General features: G+C 40.3%; 1 protein-coding gene across 6 annotated transcripts in view; it reads left to right on the top strand.

The window, feature by feature from the left end:
• Nucleotides 1–25,595, top strand: part of rerea (arginine-glutamic acid dipeptide (RE) repeats a) — a 575,418-nt gene that overhangs the window by 316,777 nt on the left and 233,046 nt on the right. Inside the window, exon 1 of one of the 6 annotated variants that reach the window (XM_060851828.1) lies at nt 14,263–14,405. The exons of the other annotated variants lie outside the window; for them this stretch is intronic. Within the exon in view, the coding sequence (XP_060707811.1) occupies nt 14,380–14,405 (26 nt within the window). The 5' untranslated portion in view covers nt 14,263–14,379. Of the gene's footprint in view, nt 1–14,262; nt 14,406–25,595 lie in introns of those variants that run through there. 6 annotated transcript variants of the gene reach the window in all.

Here is a 25,595-nt window from a genome sequence, read left to right as displayed (position 1 = left end):
CTGAAAGATCACTAAATAAAACAAAACCAACATGTGATTCACCAAGCCAGATTTCATTCTGGGATCTGACTTGCCCAGTAATAACATCAAGTTAATAAATGTCGACTTCTTGACCTGATGCTGCCTGGCTTGCTGTGTTCTTCCAAGCTCCTAGTCTACCAGTAATAACATCAGCTGGGATTATAGCAGCGTTGAAAAATTTTAGGACCGAGCTCTGGAGAAACTCCTTAATCTTTTTCTGTTTAGCATGTCATTTTCAGATGAGTGTAATACAATCTACCATTACTGCAGTCAGCCACCTTTCTGTGTTTTTTGTGCTGCAGTGCAAATGCCCAGATCATCACTGCAGCCTTCATGATTTCAGCTATGGAAACAGCTGGATGGGAGGGTGGATATTCATCAGAACCTTTTAGAGTCGTTGGCCTCTTTATGCACTTCATCTATAATTGCTGCATCAAACAAATCTAGTATGGTATGATATTTTCCACATTGGTGCATGTTTCCATGATTGCCTGTACTGAAATGTCCACATCAGTCTCCCAGAAGCAAATGAAAATGTCCTCATTGTCACAGGCACCCTGCTCCTCAGTCTGTGCATCTTGCACAGTTGTACACCATTTAAAGTTATTGTGGAAGAGGCAATTGATGATTGTAGCATCTGTTATCATAGTTCATATCTCCCTAATTATACGCAAGAACACCTGATGTTATTGATGTCAGTGATAGTGGGATGTGTAGAACACTTGTTTTAATGATAGTTGTGTTCCTTTTCTCCCGTGGATAGTTTTTATGCACTTTTCTGATCAAAAATGACGGTGGCTATCCAGTTGGTTTTGTTGGACTGGTGCTGCTTGGGTAGTATCTTGTCATTCACAAAGCAACATGGCTTCTTGGATGTTCTTATCACATGAAGTCACAGCTTTTTGAAGGATATCCATATTAGTGTACACCATATCACTGACACATTCCTTGCTTTGCTTTTATTTTTGTCACAATTACATATTTCATCTTTCAATGTTAAAAAGTGATCTGTGAAAAGAAACTAACACATCTGGGTTTCATGTGTATCAAAAATGTCCCTTGGTGCATGCTCATTCAGAATACGTGCAAGTCTATTTTGCATTCTGGATTAGTGGTGCTGGAAGAGCACAGCTGTTCAGGCAGCATCCAAGGAGCAGTAAAATTGACATTTAAGGCAAAAGCCCTTCATCAGGAATATGAAGGGCTTTTGCCCGAAATGTCTATTTTACTGCTTCTCGGATGCTGCCTGAACTGTTGTGCTCTTCCAGCACCACTAATCCAGAATCTGGTTTCCAGCATCTGCAGTCATTGTTTTTACCAAATCTATTTTGCAGCCAATCATCTGCTATTGTTGTTGTAATTCTGGTGTCCTGTGACTTCTGCTTATCATTCCAACAGGTTTATTCAAAGTCACATGTTTTCAGAGTGCTGTTCCTTCAGATGAAAAGACTCCTCCAGATGAAGGAGCAGCACTCAGAAAGTTTGTGATTTCAAATAAACCCCACGTTGGACCGTAATTGGTGTCTTGTGACTGCTGAGTTTGTCCGCCCTATCCAACACTGGCACCGTCACATTATTGTAAAGTAGATTATATGTCTTGTCTTGAATTGATCCAGTCATCTGTCACTGCATGTGAACTCTTTCTGGCCAATTTCTTAGTCTGAATGGCTTACCTTTTCCTGCAGAACTGGACTGGAGATGAAACATTTCTTAGCTCAGGTCCTTGAACTTTCAGTAGCTGAGCTGCTTCGTCGAGGTAGGCAGCCATTTGCATTCTCTTCATTGTGGAGCAAATGCCTAATTATCAGATTGTTCCAAGATTTTGCCTGGTGCTTCAGGTTGAGAAAGTCAAGGATGAAATCTTCCACTTCTTCTCAATGTTCACTTTTGCCTTGCACTGTGGTTTTACAATTTTCTGTCACAAAATTTCTGCATCTCTAATCAACAGTGTGTTTAACTTTGACACAGGTTTAGGCATATTTCAGGGTTTCACAAAGCTTTTGATGTCAAATAATAGTATACTGTGATTGTGGGCCGTAGTTGTGGCCTACCTCCGCTCTGATTGGTTTGCACAAACATGTGGCAACCTAGGGTGAACTCAGCTAACCTGGAGTTGTTAGTCCGGAACTTCACCTTGTCTCCTACATCCTTCTATTGGATTTGTTTCTTTGCCAGCTGGAAAAGCTGACAGATTTGCATCTGGAATTTCAGGTTATACAATTTTGGCTCATTGTGATTAAAGTATAGTTTGTGTACTTGACTGTTAGATTATTGTTTGACTGTTGGGTGGAGATATCAGCAGAGTTTGAATAATTTCCTCTTATTTTGATTGAACTTGCTTTGAACCTATGTAACAGTGGTTTTATTGTTCATAAGCTATATTATTGGATTCTTGGTGTAAATTATTAACATTGCATTAGTAAGAAGAGAAGGGACTAATTTTAAAAATGCCTTTGATTCAGGCCTAAAAAATGCTACAGTATGCGCAAGAGTTTATTGCTATAAATCTGTTGCCATCCTAGAAAACTGAGAGTAAATAATGCATTTGATGGTCATTGTTCCTTGGAGGTAAGCTGCAACCACTGCATCCCTCCACAGGCTCTCTCTGAAGCTACAAAGGCAAGATGAGTACAGGACAGTTCCAGAATTATTGTGCTTTTTTTTAAACTTCCCAGGTCATCCTCTACAGCAGCTGATTTAAACTAAAAAGATCATTTTGTTTCTTTCAGAAATTCCACCTTGAGTTTTCATCCTCACTCTAGTTCTCGTCAATCTTTGGACAAAGCTCAAATGTTTGCATATGCTATGAGAGATCCATTGGAGAAGAGACCAGGTTCCAGGAAAATAGACATTCAGACCTGATGGAAATAAAGTCCATGTCCTAGTCCATTTGTAGTGTTTTGTAACCATCTCCCGCTAATTATTTGAAAAAGCTGAGACTTGCTTTCTTACCCCATAACTGTTTTCTCCCTTTATGTAAGCAGTCACTGGAAACCTGAAACAAATAAAGAGAATGCTGGTCTGGCAGTTTTTGTGGAGTCCCCTCTACAGGATAGTTCTTAACAAAGGTCAAACTAGACTCTAAATGTTAACTCCCAGACCCAGATTCTTAGAGGTCTACTGCACAGAAAAAAGCCCTTTGACCCATTGTGGCTATGCCAGTCAAATACGGCCATATAACTCTTTTAGTCATATTTTCTAGCACTTTGCCTATAGCTTTGTATGTCTTGATATCATAAGTGCACAACTAAATATTATTTAGATGTTATAAGAGTTTCTGCCACTACCACCCTTAAAGAAGGTGAGTTCCAGATTCCCACCACTAAGTGAAAAAAATGTTTTCCCTGTCTCCACTCTAAGCATCCTGCCCCTTTATTTAAACCTATTCTGTCTGGTCATTGATCCCTCCACCAAGGGGAAAAGCTCCTCTTTGACTACTCTATCTATGTCCCTCATAACTTATGACATCTCAGTCATGTCCTCCTTCAGCCTTCACTGCTCCAAGGAAAAAAAACCCTAGTCCATCAGTTGTTCTTAATGACTAATGCTTTTTAGCCCAGGCACCATCCTAGCAAATCTTCTCTTATAACCTCTCCAGTGTGTTCTCTCTCTCTCTCTCTCTCTCTCTTCTCCACATCTCTCACCGCGCCCCCCCCCCCCCCCCCCAACCAAATAACATAGATTCCAGAACTGCACACAATAGTTTAGTTGTGGCCTAACAAACATTTTGTGTAGTTTCAGCATAACCACCCTAATCTTAAAATCTGTGCCTTGGTTAATGAAGGCCAGCATCGGAGGACATGTACACTAAGGTCCCTCTGATCCTCTGTGCTTCCCAAGGTTCTATCACTTTGTGTTCCCATGCCTTGTTTATTCTGCTCAAGTTCATCACCTCTCACTTAAGTGGATTGAATTCCATTTCCCACTGATCAGCTTGTCTATAGCCTCCCCATTATTTATCACCCTGCCAATTTTTGTATTATCTGTGAACTTAATGATCAAGCCTCCTATGTTCAGGTCTAAATAATTTAATGTACCACAAGCAGCAAGGGCCCCAAAGCTGATCCCTCAGAATGCTTTTTTGGAAAGGCAAGTACTGATTAAAGATAGTCAATATGGTTTTGTGCATTGGAAGTCATGTCTGTCAATTTTGATTGAGTTTTTTGAGGATGCAACCAAGAAGATAGATGAGGGCAAAGCGGTAAACGGTGTCTACATGGCCTTTATTAAAGCCTTTTGATAGGTTCCACATGATAGACTGGTTAGTATAGTTAGGTCATGTGGAATTTAGAGTGACCTTGTCAATTGGATGCAAAATTGGCTTGATGGCAAGAGAGAGCAGGGTATAGTAGAGGGTTTTTCAGACTGGAGGACATGACCAGTGGTGTTCTGCAGGGATGGGTGTCATTTGTCATTTATATAAACGATTTGGATGAGAATATAGGAGGCCTGGTTGATAAGTTTGCAGTTGACACTAAAATTAGATGTATAATACATAGTGGGGAAAATTATTTAAGATTACAAAGAGATCTTGATTGATTGGGCCAAGGGGTGGAAGATGGAGTTCAATTTAAATAAATACGAGGTATTGCATTATGATAAGGTGATCAAAGGTGGGACTTATACTGTTAATAGTAATGCCCTAGGGAGTGTTGTCGAATAGAGAGATCTAGGGGTTCAGGTACATAATTCAATGAAAGTTGCATCACAGGTAGACAGCGTGGTATAAAAGGCATTTGGCATGCTTGCATTCAGGGAACAAAGAAAATTACAGGAACAGGCCCTTTGGCCCTCCAAGCCTGTGCCGATCTGGATCCTCTATCTGAACCTGTCGCCTAGTTTCCAAGGATCTGTATCCCTCTGCTCCCTGCCCATTCATGTATTGGTCTAGGTACATCTTAAGTAATGCTATCATGTCTGCCTCTACTGCCTCCGCTGGCAACACATTCCAGGTACCCACCACTCTCTGCGTAAAGAACTTTCCACGCATGTTTCCCTTAAACTTTTCCCCTCTTATCTTGAAATCGTGACTCCTAGTAATGGAGTCCCCTAGTAATGGAGTCCCCTCCTCTGCACCCTCTCCAAAGCATCCACATCCATCTGGTATTGTGGTGATCAGAATTGTGCACTGTATTCCAAATGTGGTTGAACCAAAGTTTTATACAACTGTAACATGACCTATCAACTCTTATACTCAATACCTTGTCCGCTGAAGGAAAGCATGCCATACGCTGCCTTGACTACTCTGTTGACTTCCGTTGCCACCTTCAGGGTACAATGGACCTGAGCATCCAGATCTCTCTGTACATCAAGTTTCCCCAGGGCTTGGCCATTTACCATATAGTTCACTTGAGAATTGGATTTTCCAAAACCCATCACCTCGCATTTGTCCAGATTGAACTCCATCTGCCATTTCTCCGCCCAACTCTCCAATCTGTCTTTATGCTGCTGTATTCTCTGACAGACCTCTTCACTATCTGCTACTCCACTAATCTTAGTCTCACCTGCACACTTGCTAATCAGACCACCTATTCCTTCCACCAAATCATTTACGTATGTCACAAACAACAGTGGTCCCAGCAAGGATCCCTATAAAACATCACTGGTCACAGTTCTCCATTTTGAGAAACTCCCTTCCACCACTACTCTCTGTCACCTGTTGCACAGCCAGTTCTCTATAAATCTAGCTAGTACACCCTGGGACTCCGTGCAACTTCACTTTCCCCATAAGCCTACCACAGGGAACCTTATCAAGCGCCTAACTGAAGTCCATGTATATGACATTTACAGCAGTTCTCTCATCAATCAACTTTGTCACTTGCTCAAAGAATTCTATTAAGTTGGTAAGACATGACCTTCCCCGCTCAAAGCCATGCTGCCTATCACGGATAAGCCTGTTTTCTTCCAAATTAAAATAGATCCTATCCCTCAGTATCTTCTCCAGCAGCATCCCTACTGGTGACGTCAAGCTCACTTGTCTATAATTACCTGGATTGTCCTTGTTACCCTTCTTAAACAAGAGGACATCATTAGCAATTTTCTGCTCCTCCGGGACCTCACCCATGTTCAAGAATGCTGCAAAGATATCTGTTCAGGCCAGCTATTTCCTCTCTCTCACTTACCTCAGTAACTTGGGATAGATCCTATCTGGACCTGGGGACTTGTCCACTTTAATGCCTTTGAGAATACTCAACACCTCCTCCCTCTTTATGTTGACTTGACCTTGAATAATCAAACATCTATCCCTAACCTCAACATCCATCATGTCCCTCTCCTCGGTGAATTCCAATTCAAAATACTCATTAAGAATCTCACCTATGTTCTCTGACTCCACACATAACTTTCCTCCTTTTGTCCTTGAGTGGGCCGACCCTTTCTCCAGTTACCTTCTTGCGCCTTATATACGAATAAAAGGCTTTGAGATTTTCCTTAACACTGTTTGCTAAAGATATTTCATGACCCCTTTTAGCCCTCTTAATTCTTTTTTTCAGATCTCTGCCCAGACTATTGTGTATAGGAATTGGGATGTCATGTTGAGGCCACTTGTGGAGTATAAATGTAGTTTCGGTTGCCCTTGGAGAGGCAGCAGAAAAGATTTTACCAGGACTGGAGGGTTTGAGTTATAAGGAGAGGCTGAATAAGCTGAGGCATTTTTCACTAGAATGTAGGAGGTGAAAGGGTGACCTTTGAGAGGTTTATAAAATCATGAGGGGTATACTTCAGGTAAATAGCAAAGATGTTTTCCTTTGGGTGGAGGAGCTCAAAACTCGGGGGCATATTTTTAAGATGGGTCCTGACTGGCAATGTTTTCACACAGGTGGTTGGTAATGGAATGGACTGTCCGAGGAACTGGTGGATGCAAGTACAGTTACAACATTGAAAAGATATTTGGACAGGTACATGAATAGGAAAGATTTAGAGGGATATGGGCCAACTCCAGGAAAATGGGTCCAGTTTAGTTGGTGAAACTTGGTTGGCGTGGACGGGTTGGACTGAGGGGTCTATTTCTGTGCAATATGAATCAAACCTAACTGGACATAGGCTTCCAGTCACCATACCACAAGTCGACCATCACCTGCTTCCTATCACTCAACTAATTCTGGATTCAGTTAGCTGTTTTTCCTTGGATCCCATGAGTTCTTACCTTGGCTATCAGTCTCCCTTATGGTCCTTACTAAACATGTCACTCAAGTTCAAGTTCACTGTGTCAAGTGCATGTCCTTTTATCTACACACCGGGTCACTGCTTCAAAAAATTCAATCAAGTTGGTCAGATATGACCTTTTCTTAAAACTATGCTGACTGTTCTTGATAAATCAGTGCTTCTCCAATTGCAGATTGATTTTGTTCCTCCACATTCCTTCCAATAGTTACTCCTCCACTGAGGTGACACTGATTGGCTTGTAGTTTCCCAGTTTTCCCCTTCTTGAATAACAGTGCCACACGATCGGAGGACAGCCAGACAGGAATAGAAAAATTAATGCTAGTGCCTCTATTTCCTTCCTAGCCTCGCAGGATAGCCTGAGGTACATTTCATCTGGCTTTGGCCATTTATCTATTTTTAATGCTGCCAGATCACTCGGAACCATCTCTCTTTTTATGCTTTTAGTACAGAGGCGGCACAGTCGCTGCTCACAGCACCAGGGACCAAGGTTCGATTCTAGCCTTGGACAACTGTCTGTGTAGAGCTTGCACATTCTCCCCATGCCTGCTTGGTTTCCTCCCACAATCCAAAGATGTACAGGTCAGGTGAATTGGCCATGCTAAATTGCCCATAGTGTTAAGTGCATTAGTCAGGGGTAAATGTAGGAGAATGGGTCTGGGTGGGTTACTCTTCAGAGGGTTGGTGAGGACTTGTTGGGCCAAATGGCTGTTTCCACACTGTAGGGAATCTAATCTTCGTTCTTCACCCAGAATTATATACTGTCATTGTCCCTCTCACCAGTAAACACAGATGCAAATTATTCATTTAGGACCCTACCTCTGTTCCCTGGGACCACACACAAATTACCCTCAATGGGCCTACTCTTTTCCTGATTATTCTTTTACCTTTATTGCAACATACGCTTAATGAGTTACTCCAATATTCTGTTTGTTAGCTCCCTTTCTTCATTCACAGAACAGTATCCTAAAATCTTTCTAGATTTGAATTGTAACTCAGCTTAATTCCATTTTTAAACTAAATTTTCAACTCTTCAGTCTTCTGTTCTGCATCTCTCCTAAACACTGTGGATTACTGGAAAATAAATAATTTTTCAGTAAAATTCCTTTTCAAGTGTTTCATCATTTCTTGCTGCAATTTAACCTGGTTGCATCCAAATAAAATGCTGACCTTTTGCAGTTGGTAAACAGAAGGGAACTGTGAACAAGTAAATTAATTTATGTTTCTACAGGGAGAACACCACCATGTCACTTATGAGTTCAGAAATTATGTGACATTGTGTCATAAAATTTCACCTTAATTATCCATCAATTTCATATAAATCATTTGTTCTTCAGCTCATTAGTATAATGAGCTTAACACCATGGAATGAAAAAAGGCACTGTGAACATTGTGAAAGTGTTTTCAATGAACACAGTATTATCCTTTTTTATTTGTTTGTGCTTTATCCAGAACGAAAACCACACAGTCCCTTTGTAAAATGTGAAATTAGTTATTCTTGCAAATTGTCCTGATGAGTGCAAGATAAAAACCTGTGACATTATCAAGCCGCCTTCTCCATTCATGACTGATCTGATTATAACCTCAAGTCTGCATTCCTGCTTGTCATTGATAACCTTTTAAAAACCTTGTAGGGAAGAGGTGTTGGAAATTCTGGAAAGGCTGAAAATAGATAAGTCCCCTGGGCCTGATGGCATTTATCCTAGGATTCTCTGGGAAGCAAGGGAGGCGATTGCAGAGCCATTGGCCTTGATTTTTATGTCCTCATTGTCTACAGGAATAGTGCCAGAAGACTGGAGGACAGCAAATGTGGTTCCCTTGTTCAAGAAGGGGAGTAGGGATAACCCTAGTAACTATAGGCTGGTGAGTCTCACTTCTGTTATGGGCAAAGTCTTAGAGAGAATTGTAAGGGATAGGATTTATGAACATCTGGATAAGAATAATGTGATCAAGGATAGTCAGCATGGTTTTGTGAAGGGCAGGTCATGCCTCACAAACCTTATTGAATTCTTTGAGAAGGTGACTAAGGAGGTGGACAAGGGTAAAGCGGTAGATGTGGTGTATTTGGATTTTAGTAAGGCATTTGATCAGGTTCTCCATGGTAGGCTACTGCAAAAAATACGGAGGTATGGCATTGAGGGTGCGTTAGAGGTTTAGATTAGGAATTGGCTGGCTGGAAGAAGACAGAGGGTAAGTAGGTGGTGGTAAAGGTTCATCTTGGAGTGCAGTTACTAGCAGTGTTCCGCAAGGATCTGTTTTGGGACCATTGCTGTTTGTCATTTTTATAAATGACCTGGAGGAGGGGCTAGTCCTGCCAGTAGCAGTGGTGGACTCTCCCTCTTTATGGGCATTTAAACGGGCATTGGATAGGCATATGGAGGATAATGGGCGAGTATAGGTTAGGTGGGCTTGGGGCGGCGCAACATCGAGGGCCAAAGGGCCTGTACTGCGCTGTATTTTTCTATGTTCTAAATCCCTTGCTTAATCGAATCTATCCACCTCTGTCTTAAAAATATTGAGCGTATCTGCTTTCACCTCCTTTTTCAAGAAAAGTTCCAAAAGTCTCATCAGCCTCATGGAGCCAAACGTTTGGGTTTCATCTATTTTAAATGGGAGATATCTGATTTTTAAATGATGATCTCTAGTTCCAGAATCATCCATGAGAGTAAAAATCTTCTCCATGTCTACTCTGACAAGACCATTCGGGATCTTTTTTGTTTCAACTAATTAACCTCTTATTTTTCTAAACTGTAGTAGATACAGGCCACGATTGGACAATCATTCCTCATAAGCAAACCCCCTCTCTCTGCTTCCCTTGCTCCTGCTCGCTTCCCTTGCTCCTGCTCACTTCCCTCTTGACCCCTCCCTCTCCGATAAGACATACTCGTTTTTAGCCAATTTGATTCATTCTATGTTGCATCAAGAACCACTTGAAGGCACTGGATGTGCCAAAGGCTATAGACCCCGATAACATTATGGCAACAGGTTTGTGTTAGCTTTCCTAATTCCCTGCTGTTCCCCTCTGCCCGTTAACGCCACTGACTTCAGCCCTTCGGCATGATGCCCTTAAGGTGGGAACTCCAGGATTTATATCCAGTGACAGTGAAGAAATGATGCTATATTTCCAAGTCAGGATGGTGAGCGGCTTGCAGACAGTGGCATTCCATGGAGCGGCAGACAATAGATTTTCAAATTTGCTAGTAGCAAATCTGACAAACTACTTTTTGTATGTACTTAAAGTCAAGAATTTGACATTATAGAATTTGCAATGACATTGTCCCGAATGTTTATTTGGAAGCACTAGCTTTTGGAGCGTTATTCCTTCATCCTGGTGTTGTGTGATTTTTAACATTGTCCTGAATGCTATTGTATGCTCTACCAGAAACTTCCCTTGGCCTACCTTGCTGTAGGCTGCAGCTAGCCAGGCAATGTTTAAGAAAGACAAAAAAACCCACATTGGATAAGCAAATATATTCACAAAGAAAGAAATATTCTTTTTGAATCCAAAGACAACAAATTCCAGACTCTAGTAGGTAAAGTAACGGTTACAGGAAAGAGAAGCAAGGCTTTGAGCTACATTACATAAACCCGAATGGACGGTTTGGTACAAACGTAAAACGTCAAATTGCTTAATTTGCTTTCATTTGCACTCTGCTTTACCACCCAAGCACTTTCCCTTTTAAAGGTGCACACTTATTCTTTACATTTTTTGAAGTTAATGATCCTCAAAGAAACTTAACTATCTGAGAGGCATATGATGGCCCTCTGAATAAAAGCTATTGCAACTAGACTTTCTTTTCCTAATGAATGTAACTTGTGCCTTTAATTCTCTTAGCCTATGCGCTACATATTTACATCCGTATTGGTTTACTTAATTTTTAAAAATTGTATATTGTTTCTATTTTATTTTGGTTTTGAATAATTTTTTTTCTCAACATATCTCAATCTTTCAAACAGATTCGAGGTCATATTTGTTATTAGTCTCTAAATCATCACATTTTTGTAAATTTGATGTTTGTAATTGTACAGTAATAATATTGACTCACTCAGATTTTCGATTGACTCTATTTAATAGGATAAACTTCATTTTTGGTCATATTTACTGTCTCTAGCCGAAGTATCTGACCACATATTTCATAATATTGTATTCCATTTGCAAATTAGCTCAATTAAAAGAGGTAGGAGCATTGCTTGCACCACTTGGGCCTTTGCCTTTTCCAGTAAGATTTTCTAATCAATCTGTTTAGCAACATTATAATTCACCTCTAGAATACATGGGACGTGAACCTGAGTTTTCTGGTTCAGTGGAAGGGATGTTACCATTGCACCACAAAGAACCCTCTGTCTTTCAAATATTTCCATTCAATTTGGTAGGCTTCATCTGCCTTTTGTGAAGCCTTCAGTTTTTTGTCAAAATTGTGAATCTGTGCCCTTTTGGATGGTTTCCTTTCTTTTTGTTCATCTATTTTAGATGCCAAGGCAATATCCCTGCAAGTCCACATATTGTGATTCTGACTGAAAAATGACGAATTTCTTTCAAACCCCTGATATTACTCCTGTATTCAATGAAAGGTTGAAATCCTGCCACAGCTTGTCTTATGCTTAGCTTAAAATGGGAGGTAACTATATTTAATAGACTATTCCCCCTCGATGTTCAGATGGCTTCTCGTTCTACTTTTCAGTAGTACAAATTATTTGAAATTGTTTCACACGCTATAACAGACAGATGTTAATTTGATTTAATTTAGAAATTACATTCTCAGTATCTTAAGTTTTTTTTCCTTGTTTTTTTTTTGATTTTTTTTGCATTTGGTGTTTACTTTGTTTTTCTGGATCTCTACGTGAGTATCATGGTGCAGTGCTTCAAAAACCTTCTATTGTTTTGGAGTACCAATTTGTGCTCCTGTATGCTACATTCCTAAATTTGTTCTGTATATGGTTTGTACCTAGGTACTTAGACAGTATGTTTGCAATTTACATAGCAGTACAATGGCAATAGGTAAACATGTAGTACTTTCTAGGGACATTTGCTATCCTCTCATAGCAATTTGATGGAAACCATTTTGAATATGTTTAGAAATATACATTCTGATATTGATGCTTCTTTATATGCTGTTGCCTCAATATAATGACAGATAAAACATGCATCCCTGATTATTTTATCTCGTGAGTCACTGAGCCTTATAAACCAAGAAAAGTAGTCAGCCTGCCAGTTTCGTAAAGCCATACATTCATAACCAGCAGCCAGCTATCCAACGCGAGTGGTCTCCTATCAGAGGTCACCAGTCCACTACCGCAGTTAACAAGTAATAATCAGTAATTGCTGAAACCACCTACCAGAATCAATATTTCTCCAAACCACGAACTTTCCACACCTATCTGTCAGAGTCAAAATGGAAGTCTTGTTGGAGCAGCAAAGGAGAAGAACTGCAATTCATTGGAAAAAGACGGTTCCTTGATCTGATGGAACATTGAAGTAGATGGCAAAGTTACTTGTTACAAGCATTATTACTTGCTAGGGAGGATATAAACAGCCTTATGCATTAATGGTCCATTGGCAAGTTCAGAGTCAGTATAACTTGTGTAAAATAAAGCACGCACAGCATGGGATTTGATCACTCAAAACATCAAATAACTCTTGAAGCCAAAATCAACTGATAAAGTCTGAGTAATTAAATCTAATAGAACAATTGAGAATTTTTTCAGGTCATTTATAATATCTACTTGGCAGAATGGTAACATTTTCAGGTCTGAGTGTGTGTTGTGGCTTCAAGTCCTATTCCACAAATATTAATGTAGATATACCATGTGACGTGACAGTGTCACCTTAGATTGTAACTTAGAGCAGCCATGAGAATTTCAGACTAACAGATACTGATGTTTGTCCACACACACAGACCCAACCCCATAAGAATGGCAATGGTAGTAGGATTGAGCCTGTTATAGCATGTACAGCTTTAATCAGTTTTACTGTCACATCTTCCAAATGTATCTTTTATTCACCATTATGTTTTTAAGAGACGACTGGATAGGAATCTATGAAATTAATTAAACTTTACATTGAGATGTTTTTTAGAAAGGGTCTTGAGCTATAGAAATATGAGAGCAGGGTGGAGATCTATCCAAATTGTTTTTGGAAGGAAGAAAGGCCAGGCAGACCAAAGTTTATTATAACAAGAATTATTCTGAAATGCTGACATCTTTTTTAAATGACACTATCTTGAATGCAATCTGCAACGGTCAGAACAATATGTAAATGTCTTCAAAGCTAGTGGAAGCCATTTTAATAACAATGTTCAAGTGGGACTTTTATTTTCCTTTTCAAGTAAATATCTTCCAAGATTATGTAGAAATACTGGGAGAAGGGAGCACAATGGATTGCACAGAACTGGTGCAGGTGAGATGGACACTAACCTCCTTCCGCTACATGATTCTGTGGTAATGAACACTGTCCTCTTAAGCTCAATTTAAAATACCCAACATTACATGTATTTCAATTATGTTGCATAAATGCAAATAATCATAATTTTAAAAAAAATATCAAATGTGCCTCAGAGTCAAACTTGGTTTCAATGTTGTTTTGATTCTGTCCTTTTAAACAAGAAAAGAATGCCACTGAAACACTTTTGGAATCAGATTGAATATCAATGGTTTAGGAGGAATGCAATAGATTTTTATATGAAACGAATGCCCACTGATGAGCGTAATGTTTTTATTCTGGATTATAACAGTCATAAGTTTGCTTGTAGCTTTTAACCTTGTGTATTGTGACAGCCATTTCGGAGCATCTTTAGCTGCCCAACTTGAATCTGAACTGATCGGGGTTTGATGCTTGTCAAAGTACCCCCCTTGATAGGGCCCTTTTCTTTCAACATGCTCGCTAAAGCTCCCTGGAGTTGGGAGCTGGTTCAGCATGCTTATTTAGAGAACATAAAGGGAGAGATTGATTGCTCTGTATGTGAGGGAGGTAGGGTCATGGCACATGCTCAGTGCTGACATTTTGAAGGGAAGTTTTTACGCTCTGCGTGGTGGCTGAGGTCATAGCACAAGCTCAGTGAAAGCTTTCTGAGGTCTCTCAGAGACTGCGTGTGCCACCATTTTGAGTACTGAGAGTAGGAAAAAGGGAGAGTTTTGCTTTCAGTGCAGACTATAACCAGACTTGGGGATATAATTAAACCTAAAGGACTTGATTTGACCATGGATGATCTCTTCAGCCCTCGGAGGTAGGCTTATTTATTGTGGCCTATCCTAAAAGGCTGCATTTTGTAGATTCCTTGCCTTGTCAAATATTTATTATGAAATCTTCATTATTAATGCTGCAAGGCTTTTTGCTGCTGTTCTTTTAACGTTTGATCAGCATTACACAGAAAATGGTGACTCTTTCCAGAACAGCTAGCTGTCTTTCTCTCTCATTTTGAAAAGTAAAGGATTGTCAGCAGTTCCTTTTGATTTGAGGGCTAGCAAAGAGAAATCAAATTATCACCACAAAAATGTTTTATAATTTTTTTTGCTGGCATTTTGTGAATTTTCTTTTTCATACCTATTTAAATCTGAGTTTGTAGCAGTGTTTCTGTAATTCGCATCTGTTGGATTTCCTTTAAGCAGAGACAATGCATCTATGTTTTTTAGGATGTATGTGGGTCTGAGAACTATTTGGGCCTGTCAGTTATTTGGTTAGGAAAATGGTAGTAGGAAGGATTTGATATGGACAGCTATTGGTAGTTTACAGTGATGGGTGGGACCTCACATATTAGTTCTTCTGGCTACTTGAACTTCAGTCTTTTTGATTTCAAAGTTAATTTGCAAAAGGAAAATTTGAAAATAAAAACTTAATATTATGAGTAAGTGTAGTGTCTGTGTAAAATTTTTAAGGTAAAAATGAAATAAAGCTGTATAACTTTGTAACTTGCATCATTTACTGTTTGTAAATGCACATTGTCATCTGTTGTGCTACATACTTGGATCCACCTTAGAGATGATTCTGATCAGTGCATTAAAGTTTACGAGAGATATGTTGAAAACAAGCTCACTAATGACAGAAGTGGCATATTTTGAAATAAATCTATAGTGGTATTGTGAACATTGTGTAAACACTACATCCATATGCTTGGGTGTCATGATTTCACTTCTAATCCCCGAACAGCTTTATTGATGCAACAGTAAAACTCTGGTCAACACTGTTGGAATCTGAATACTAGAATCTTAAAGCAACCCCGAAGTCTGAATGAAAGTTCTGTCAGACAGTGTGTGTGAAATTATATGGACTTGTCTAAAAACATTAATGTGCAATTGTTATTAAATTTTACAAGAGATAATTGCGTCTAGACTAGAAGAGATTGAGGTTCATAAGGAAGAGGTATTAGAAATACTGCAGAGTGTGAAAATAAACAAGTCCCCTGGGCCGGATGGGATCTATCCTAGGAACCTCTGGGAAGCAAGGGAAGAGATTGCTGAGCCTTTGGCATTGATCTTCAAATCATCGTTGTCTACAGGAATAGTGCCTGAGGACTGGAGGATAGCAAATGTGATTCTCTTGTTCAAAAAGGCTAGTAGAGACAACCCAGTTAATTACAGACCAGTGAGTCTCACTTTGGTTGTTATTAAGGTGTTGGAAAAGGTTATAAGAGATAGGATTTATAACCATCTAGAAAAGAATAATCTGATCAGGGACAGTCAGCATGGTTTTGTGAAAGGTAGGTCGTTACTAACGAATCTTGAGTTTTTTGACAAAGTGACCAAACAGGTAGATGAGAGTTAATCGGTTGATGTGGTGTATATGGATTTCAGCAAGGCGGTCGATAAGGTTCCCCGCAGTTGGCTATTATACAAAATGCGGAGAAATGGGATTGTGGGAGACGTAGCAGTTTGGATCAGTAATTGGCTTGCTGAAAGAAACAAAGAGTGTTGTATTTGATGGAACGTGTTCATCTTGGTGGTGTCCAGTTACTAGCGGCATACCGCAAGGGTCGGTGTTGGGTCCACTGCTGTTCGTCATTTTTATAAATGACCTGGATGAGGGCTTAGAAGGGTGGATTGGTAAATTTGCGGACGACACTAAGGTCAGTGGAGTTGTGGATAGTGACGAAGGATGTAGGAAGTTGTAGAGAGACATAGATGGGATGCAGAGCTAGGCTGAGAGGTGGCAAATGGAGTTTAATGTGGACAAGTGTGAGGTGATACACTTTGGCTGGAGTAATTGGAATGCAAAGTACTGGGCTAATGGTAGGATTCTTGGGAGTGCAGATGAGCAGAGAGATCTCGGTGTCTATGTACACAGATCCCTGAAAGTTGCCACCCAGATTGACAGGGTTGTTAAGAAGGCATACAGTGTTTTGGCCTTTATTAATAGAGGGATTGAGTTCTGGAACCAGGAGGTTATGCTGCAGCTGTACAAAGCTCTGGTACGGCCACACTTGGAGTATTGTGTACAGTTCTAGTCACAGCATTATAGGAAGGATGTGGAAGCTTTGGAAAGGGTGCAGAGGAGATTTACAAGGATGTTGACTGGTATGGAAGGGATGTCTTATGAGGAAAGGCTAAGGGCCTTGAGGCTGTTCTCGTCAGAGAGAAGGAGGTTGAGAGGTGACTTAATAGAGACATACAAGGTAATCAGAGGGTTAGATAGGGTGGACAGGGAGGGCCTTTTTCCAACTATGGGGACAGCAACTTTAAAGTGAGGGGAGATATAGGTATAAGACAGATGTCAGAGAGTAGTAAGGGTATGGAATGCTTTGCCTGCATCGGTAGTAGATTCGCCAAGTTTAATGCATTTAAGTCGTCATTGGACAGGCAAATGGATGTACGTGGAATAGTGTAGGTGGGATGGGCTTCAGATTAGTATGACAGGGTGGTGCAACATCGAGGGCCGAAGGGCCTGTACTGCGCTGTAATGTTCTATGTTCTATATGATCAAGTAACGTGATAACATCATGCTCACAAGTAAATCGAAGGCACCTTATGGTAAATAATGTAAATCCTTATGGCATTACCTACATTAGTAAAACTCCCAAACTTATATTAATATTGCCAAAATAGTTTCCTGATTCACAACAAGAACAGTCTTTCAAGACAAATGGTTAAGTGTTTGGGGCTTTGATTTTCTAGAAAACAGATTTTCTAAAATAATATGTCAGAGACCATCAAGTTTGTCAATATTACAATATCCTTATTTCTTCTGGAGTTAGCTTCTAAAAGTTACATTGAATTGACTAAAACGTGCTCTGCCTTTTCCCCACTCCACTTTGGCAATTGAGTTCAGATTGGGAACTTGCTGTTGATGCAGTGCTACACATGCACAGTGATAAAAATGGTGTTGACACATTGGTCCATTGGATCTTCTAACTGTACAATTTTAAGCATGCTATAACTGTAGGATAAAACACAATTTATTCAGATAAAAGTTAAGTTGTTGCAAGTCCACAATAAATTTGACCATTCTACTTTGATCATATAAAATCGAAGTAAAATTGTAGTTGGGTAGACAATCGATATTAAAGTGCAGTACATTTCAAACTTTTGTTTGCAGTTAACTTATTATAGAAACATAAGAAGAAACTTGACAAGAATAGCCCATTCAGCCATTTGAAGCTATTCTGTAATTAGGCCTCAGTTGATCTCTTCTTTCACCTCATTTATCTGTTCTGCTTCCAGACAAATATCTTTCAGTCTCGGTTTTAAAATTTTCATTTGATGACCTTAGTACTGTTTAAGGGAGAGTACTTAGCTTCTTGACTACCTTTTGTGCAATAATAATGGAGATATGCAAACTAACATTACACCAGCAAAGTAGAACAATTACTTAATTGCATGAGCAGCTTAAACATACTAAAATTAGTTTTTAAAGTTTTGTCACGACAACTGAATTGTGTCAAATGAAGGTCTGCAAATTAAGATGGTAAACGAATGATTATTTTCTCCTAGTCATATTTGAATTTGTATTCTGCATCTTCAGAACAACTTCAATATTTGTTTTTAACTTGTCTGCCACATAAAACATAGAGCACTAGGTGTTGCATTGGCAGTTATATATTTCAGAATATTTCATTAATAATTATGCAAGTAATTGATGTTAACCAACACCATCTTGTTAATGACAGACTTGTGTTTGAGGCTTGGAGTGATGCTGAGCCATGCAAGGAAAATTCCAGGCTCAATTTTTGGGTTTTCTTAAGATTTGCCAATTTTCGCCAAGGTACCACTGAGGATGCAGCAATCCTCTCTGCATCTCTTGGTTTGAGATGGGAGAAATTAGCAGTAATTCTGGCCTCAAACATCTGAAGTCAAACTGCCTATTTTGCACGTTACAAAGTGAAGAAAGGACAATTTGTAATTGGCTGCTGGATCTGTCAAAGACTTAGGTTTATATATTATCATGGCACACATTTTAATCATCTTAACAGAATATAACAAAAGATTGTGATACATTTGTTATGCAGGCAAATGAGGCATCCATATTTTGCATGGCATAATTGGATCAAGCATTTTTGTTTGAGGAATGTGTGTTGGACAGTTTTGAGTAGAACTCTAGAATGAATAGAATGGATTTTTCATATTCACCTCTGCAGCTAGCTATACATAACCTTGGGTTAATGTCAAAGGAAAGATGACATCTCTGATGGTAACAGCACTCCCTCCGTATTGTATAGCATGTCAGTTCAGATTATTTGCTCAGGTTCAGTTGTGTGTCTTGGGAGGTAAAGTTTTGAACACTTCATTTATATGGGTTGTTCCCAAAAACATTGTATAGAAAACCATCTGTCTTAAATGACTAGTACCATTGTAAATTACCCAGAAGCATTTGCACTGATCAGAATTGCAATGTAAAACAATGGCCAATAGAGTTATAATGATGTGGTTTATCAATTAGTTATAAACACCGATAAGATGAGGGTACGGGCAAAACGCTGATGATGCCTTGATTATACTCTGTTCTTTTCATTTTTCTGTACTATGATTTGGGCTATACTTTTTGCTTCCAATGAAGTAATATCAAATCAAAACATACATATTTCATGTTGCTGCACAAGTATGATATTTCAAAGTGCTAAGTGGACAGTTTAATCTTTGATATATTCTTCATTTACAGAATGCTGATTTTTTTAAATCCCACAATTCTAATTTTCTGTGCTTTAAGTAGAAAAGGATGCAATTTGATAGCACAAATTTGAACAGACATGGTTGCAAATTAGTGCCAACTTAAAATGAATCCATGGACAGGTACATTTGGCAGTCTACTAAATTATATCATGTTTTGGATTGGGTCATAACTGGTTTCTGAGCTATTCAGTCCTTTGTATGCTCATGTTGTAACAGTACAGAAACAAAAATTGGCTCATTTTCTTACTCATCCATTCTATGATGCCAAAAATGAAATTTGCTTTTCCTGTTATGAAGCAGATCATACCCCCTCAAAACATAGCCTCGACCCTAACTTCTTATTTATAGGTAAATGTAAGGTGCTGCTCCAGGTGTGATTCGATTGATCAAAATACTAGGCTTTAAGCAAGACATACTTTATTCTTACATGATGAAATACAAACAAAAACGTATTTAACTCAGTTGAAATAATTTTTTAAAAATTATTTACAATTCCTCAACTGTTCCAAGGTAGCAGCATTCCATAAACACACCCTTGGCAAAGACAAATTCAACAAAACCAATTTGCCTCATTTGGTTTCTCCTCTATTCCAGGAGAAGGGACACTGAATCTAGCAGCAAAGAGAGAACTCGAGCTTTTGCAGAGCTTCAACTCCAAAACCCCAACTTCAACAACGGAAAGCAAAAACTAAAACCCTGGCTCTGTGTGAGCCTAACCTCACCCACTCATACTACTTTTGTATAATTTTTTTAAAATCCCAAAGTTATTTATTCTGCTTTTCCATGGAGCAGACTCTTTGGTGCCTGGTTTACAGCCCTCTCTTTGAGAGGAATAGGACAGAGTGAACCCTATTTTGTAGCACATATCGTCCAATTCCTCTTGAATTGCAAAATCAGTCAAATTTCAATCCTGTCAGATTTGAGACTCTTCAAAATACAACAGAAGCAGAGTTTTGAATATTCTTAAGGCAGAGGTGGATGGATTCTTGGCAAAGCAATGTTGGGGCGGAATGGTTATCCGAGGTAGCTGAGGGTGTCGGATTGAAGGCACATTCGGATCAGGAATGAACTTAATGGCACAGCAGGCTCAAGGGTGGCTGAGTGGCCAACTTCTGCTCCTTTCTCATATGTTTGGTGCTATCCTTCTCAAAGTTAAGAGAGAGCATTGTGTATTATATTAGTGCTTCATTAACTGATTTAGAAAAAGTTCATCTAGCTGTTAATGAAATTTGTTCCAGTGATTGATGTGATAAAGTTGCTGCTGTTTCTGCATTTGGTAGTAGTTATTCAGATTCTGTCAAATTAGCTTCTTCAGTCATTTTCACGAACTGGAAATGACCATGAGCAAATAGCTGTAGTTTGAACACATGAAACAGATTCTTCCCATCTCACTTGCAGTTACTGATGTTGGATAATATTCCCTGGGTACTCGTAGTGTTGCCTCCCCTAAAGTGCCTGGATTGGTCTAGGTGTTGTTGCACTGAGGTTTGATAATGAAAATATCGCTGTCAATCTGCGTTTGTTTGTGACTGACTTCCACAATCTTTCTATCAGATAATGTGGGATAGGAGTTAGAGTGGAAAACCGGGCAAATTCTACCCTTCATTTTCTTCCAATGAGTCTGTGGGTGGTCAGGTCAGTTGTTAAGTCCTAAATGTTGATCTGCTAAAAGCACAGGATAGTCTACTGCAGTAAAACATCCGATAATCGATCTGAATTCACTTAAATAGTGTTCAGACATGTACTGACAGGTATAAAACGCAGGAAGAAAGAAATTCTCTGCAGAAGAACTGGGCAGATTCTTGACAGATGCAAATCTGTTTCCTGTCAAAGGTGGATGGATCCTTGTTGTTTGTCAGTCCTAAATGAGAATGAGTGCTGCAGTTAAATTGTCTCTAGAAATGAGAATAGAGCAGCAGAAGACCTGCACTCTATCTGAAATGTAGGTGGCATTGGGTTACATAATCTGGTAATTTAAACAAATGATAGATGGCTCTTTTGGTCAAGCACATGAGCATTAATGTTTTGCAAGACCATTAAGTAAACACAATTGCAGTGCTTCCCAAACTTTTTTTCCAGCATGCTCTATTTTAAATTTTGTATATTATTGTGAACCCTCAGTGAATGTTTTGAGGGGTTGAGGGTTGGTTGGTAGGGGAGAGAAGCAGAGAAGACCAGGTGAGTTAAGGGAAAGAGGAGTTGGTAATTGCTATCTCTGAGCTCACAACTTCAAAACTTCAACTTATGACTCCACTTAAGGTCCAGATCTGCACTTCCAAAAGCCTGAACTGAGGATTGCTTTTATCAAGATGTTTTAGGGGTTGCAATCCTTGTTTCAATCCATTTAACATTGTCATGGGATTGTAGTGATTAACCAAATGAAATGTTGATGTTTATGGATGGGCTTACAAGATTTTATATTTCTGTTTGTATGGGTCTGTGCTGTTATTTCATCTTTTTTCTCTGTGCTGATGTGATTGAGTAATTATGGTAATTGCATTCAAAACTAAATTTTTTTTCTCTTCTCTAATGTGTGCAATGCAGATGATTGTAAGGATCAGATTACAATTGCCTCTTCCATAATAAAATTGTAGGTCAGAAGTTTACATTGTAAAACTGATAGCTGATACAGCAAAATCCATTTGTCGGCTTTTTCTTAATTTAAGAGCTATGCGTGCTAAATAAACCCGCAGATCCTTGCTACCATGTGAAACTTCCAACTACATTTGTATTTCATAAAACTGAAATTCATGTTTGCAGCTAAAATTACAATCTGATTTGCAAAGTATAATCTGTGTTGCATAGTAAATATTTCAATTTTACCTTTTGAAATCCTATTAGTTGTGGTAATCAAATAAGTGCTACTTGGTTGCTTAGAAGAACCATACCATTCCAACACCTTTTAAGAGAAATGTGCTATTGGAAATTATTACAATTTTAAGATTCTCTTATTTTCTTCTGACTCTTTTGTCGTCTTTTCCTCCTAATTACCCAGTAAATTATAATAAACTCATTGGGAAAGTGGCTTGGAGGACTTGCTTTATCCATTAGAGCGAAGGAGATTAATTAACAAATCCAATTCAGTGACTTATCTCTGACTGTAAAGGCAGTCCCCAGGACAGTTTCCATTCTTTAGTTTGTTTGCAAGTTATTTGCACGCAACGCAGAACAAGATAAAGTACCGTTCATGAGTAAAGGAAACATTTGTTTGTTGGTTCTTTAAAATTACACCCCTGTATGGGATCGTGTTCATAAGTACAAGCGTTTGTAAGTATAAGCATTCCTAAGTCAGACGTTTGTGAATTAGGCACCTCTCATAACTTGATGTTCAGCCACCATCCAACATTAAGATACAAAGCAAGAAGAACCCACAAAGCAAGAAGAACAAAGAAGATTCTTTGTTTCAATTCTTATTGGCAGCTGTGCTTTCATAGGCCCCATGTCTGAAATTTTACCATACCCCGTGAGCAACTCTACCTTTCCTTTCTTTCAACACTGGGCTGCATTTCAAAAGGTTTGATAGATGTATCAACCCTTATTCCATTACGTTTTCTAGGACTGCCTCATTACAAATGCCAATTTCTTTTAGCCCTTTAGTAGTACGAGTCGTAGAATTGTATAGCAAGGAAACACTTCCTTCGGTCCAGCCTGCCCATGCTGACCAGATATCTTAAATAAATCTAGTCCCACTTGTCAGTATTTGGCCAATATCCTTCTTAAACCCTTCCTACTCAGGTACCCATCCAAATGTCTTTTAAATGTTGTAACTGTACCAGCCTCTACCACCTCAACTGGCAGCTCATTCCTTAGGTGGCACAGTGGCTCAGTAATTAGCACTGCTGCCTCAGCGCCAGGGACCTGGGTTCGATTCTGGCCTCGGGTGACTGTCTGTGTGGAGTTTGCATATTCTCCCCGGGACTGGTTTTCTCTGGGTGCTCCGGTTTCCTCCCAACATTCCAAAAAGATGTACAGGTCAGGTGAATTGGCCATGCTAAATTGCCCATAGTTTTTGGTGAATTAGTCAGGGGTAAATGTAGGAAAATGGGTTTGGATAGGTTATTGTTCATAGGGTCAGTGTGGACTTGTTGAGCCAAAGGGCCTGTTTACACACTGTAGGGAATCTAATCTAATCTAATACATGTACAACCCTCTGCGTGAAAAAGTTATTCCTTAGGTCCCTTTAAACCTTTTCCCCTCTCACCCTAAACTTCTAGTTTTGGACTTGTCCCACCAAGAGAAAAGAGCTTGACTATTCATCAGGTCCTGGATTAGTGGTGCTGGAAGAACACAGCAGTTCAGGCAGCATCCAAGGAGCAGCGAAATCGACATGTTGGGCAAACGCCCTTCATCAGGAATAAAGGCAGAGAGCCTGATGCATGGAGAGATATGCTAGACGAGGGTGGGAGTGGGGAGAAAGTAGCATAGAGTACAATAGGTGAGTGGGGGAGGGGATGAAGGTGATCAGTCAGGGAGGAGAGGGTGGAGTGGATAAGTGGAAAAGGAGATAGGCAGGTAGGACTGCGAGGAGGTTGAGCAATTCATCAACTTCACTAACACATTCCACCCTGACCTTAAATTTACCTGGACCATCTCTGACACCTCCCTCCCCTTCCCAGATCCCTCCACCTCCATTAATGACGACCAACTTGACACTGACATTTTTTACAAACCCACCGACTCCCACAGCTACCTGGATTACACCTCTTCCCACCCTACCTCTTGCAAAAATGCCATCCCGTGTTCCCAATTCCTCCGCCTCCGCTGTATCTGCTCCCAGGAGGACTAGTTCCACCACAGAACACACCAGATGGCCTCCTCCTTGAGAGATCGTAATTTCCCTTCCCACGTGGTTAAAGACGCCCTCCAACGCATCTCGTCCACATCCCGCACCTCCGCCCTCAGACCCCACCCCTCCACCCGTAACAAGGACAGAACGCCCCTGGTGCTCACCTTCCACCCTACCAACCTTTGCATTAACCAAATCATCTGCAGACATTTCCGCCACCTCCAAAAAGATCCCACCACCAGGGATATGTTTCCCTCCTCACCCCTTTCCGCCTTCTGCAAAGACCGTTCCCTCCGTGACTACCTGGTCAGGTCCATGCCCCCCTACAACCCACCCTCCCATCCTGGCACCTTCCCCTGCCACTGTAGGAACTGTAAAACCTGCGCCCACACCTCCTCCCTCACCTCTATCCAAGGCCCTAAAGGAACCTTCCACATCCATCAAAGTTTTACCTGCACATCCACTAATATCATTTATTGTATCCATTGCTCCCGATGCAGTCTCCTGGGGAGACTGGGGGCCTCCTAGCAGAGCGCTTTAGGAAACATCTCCGAGACACCCGCACAAATCAGCCACATCGCCCCGTGGCCCAACATTTCAACTCCCCCTCCCACTCTGCTGAGGACATAATGGTCCTGGGCCTCCTTCACTGCCGCTCCCTCACCACCAGACGCCTGGAGGAAGAACGCCTCATCTTCCGCCTTGGAACACTTCAACCCCAGGGCATCGATATGGACTTCAACAGTTTCCTCATTTCCCCTTCCCCCACTTCACCCTAATTCCAAACTTTCAGCTCAGCACTGATCCCATGACTTGTCCGGACTTGTCCTACCTGCCCATCTCCTTTTCCACCTATCCACTCCACCCTCTCCTCCCTGACCTATCACCTTCATCCCCTCCCCCCACTCACCTATTGTACTTTATGCTATTTTCTCCCCACCCCCACCCTCCTCTAGCTTATCTCTCCACGCATCAGGCTCTCTGCCTTTATTCCTGATGATGGGCTTTTGCCCGAAACGTCGATTTCGCTGCTCCTTGGATGCTGCCTGAACTGCTGTGCTCTTCCAGCACCACTAATCCAGAATCTGGTTTCCAGCATCTGCAGTCATTGTTTTTACCTTATTCACCCAGTCCATCCCCCCTCATGACTTTATAAACCTCTATAAGATTACCCCTCAGACTCCGATTCAGGGAAATTGAATCCAGGCACTGCCAATAGCCCAAACCCTCAAACTCTGGCAACATCCTTGTAAATCTTTCCTGAATCCTTTCAAGTTTCACAACATCTTTCCTATTGCAGAGAGACCAGAATTGAATGCACAATTCCAAAAGTGGCCTAACCAATGTCTGTACAGCTGCAACGTGACATCCAACTCCTATACTCAATCACTAACCAATAAAGACAAGCATATACCAAACTCTACCCTCAGGGTACTGTCTACCTGTGACTCCACTGTCAAGGAACTATGAGCTTGCACTCCAAGGTGTCTTTGTTTGGCAAAATATGCACCTGCTCACTTAGTATATCTGG

Source organism: Hemiscyllium ocellatum, chromosome 37, assembly GCF_020745735.1.
Source record: "Hemiscyllium ocellatum isolate sHemOce1 chromosome 37, sHemOce1.pat.X.cur, whole genome shotgun sequence".
Classification (NCBI taxonomy): Eukaryota; Metazoa; Chordata; class Chondrichthyes; order Orectolobiformes; family Hemiscylliidae; genus Hemiscyllium; species Hemiscyllium ocellatum.
The sequence above is the reverse complement of the archived record's forward strand: the minus strand, read 5'-3'. Positions and strand labels throughout refer to the sequence as shown.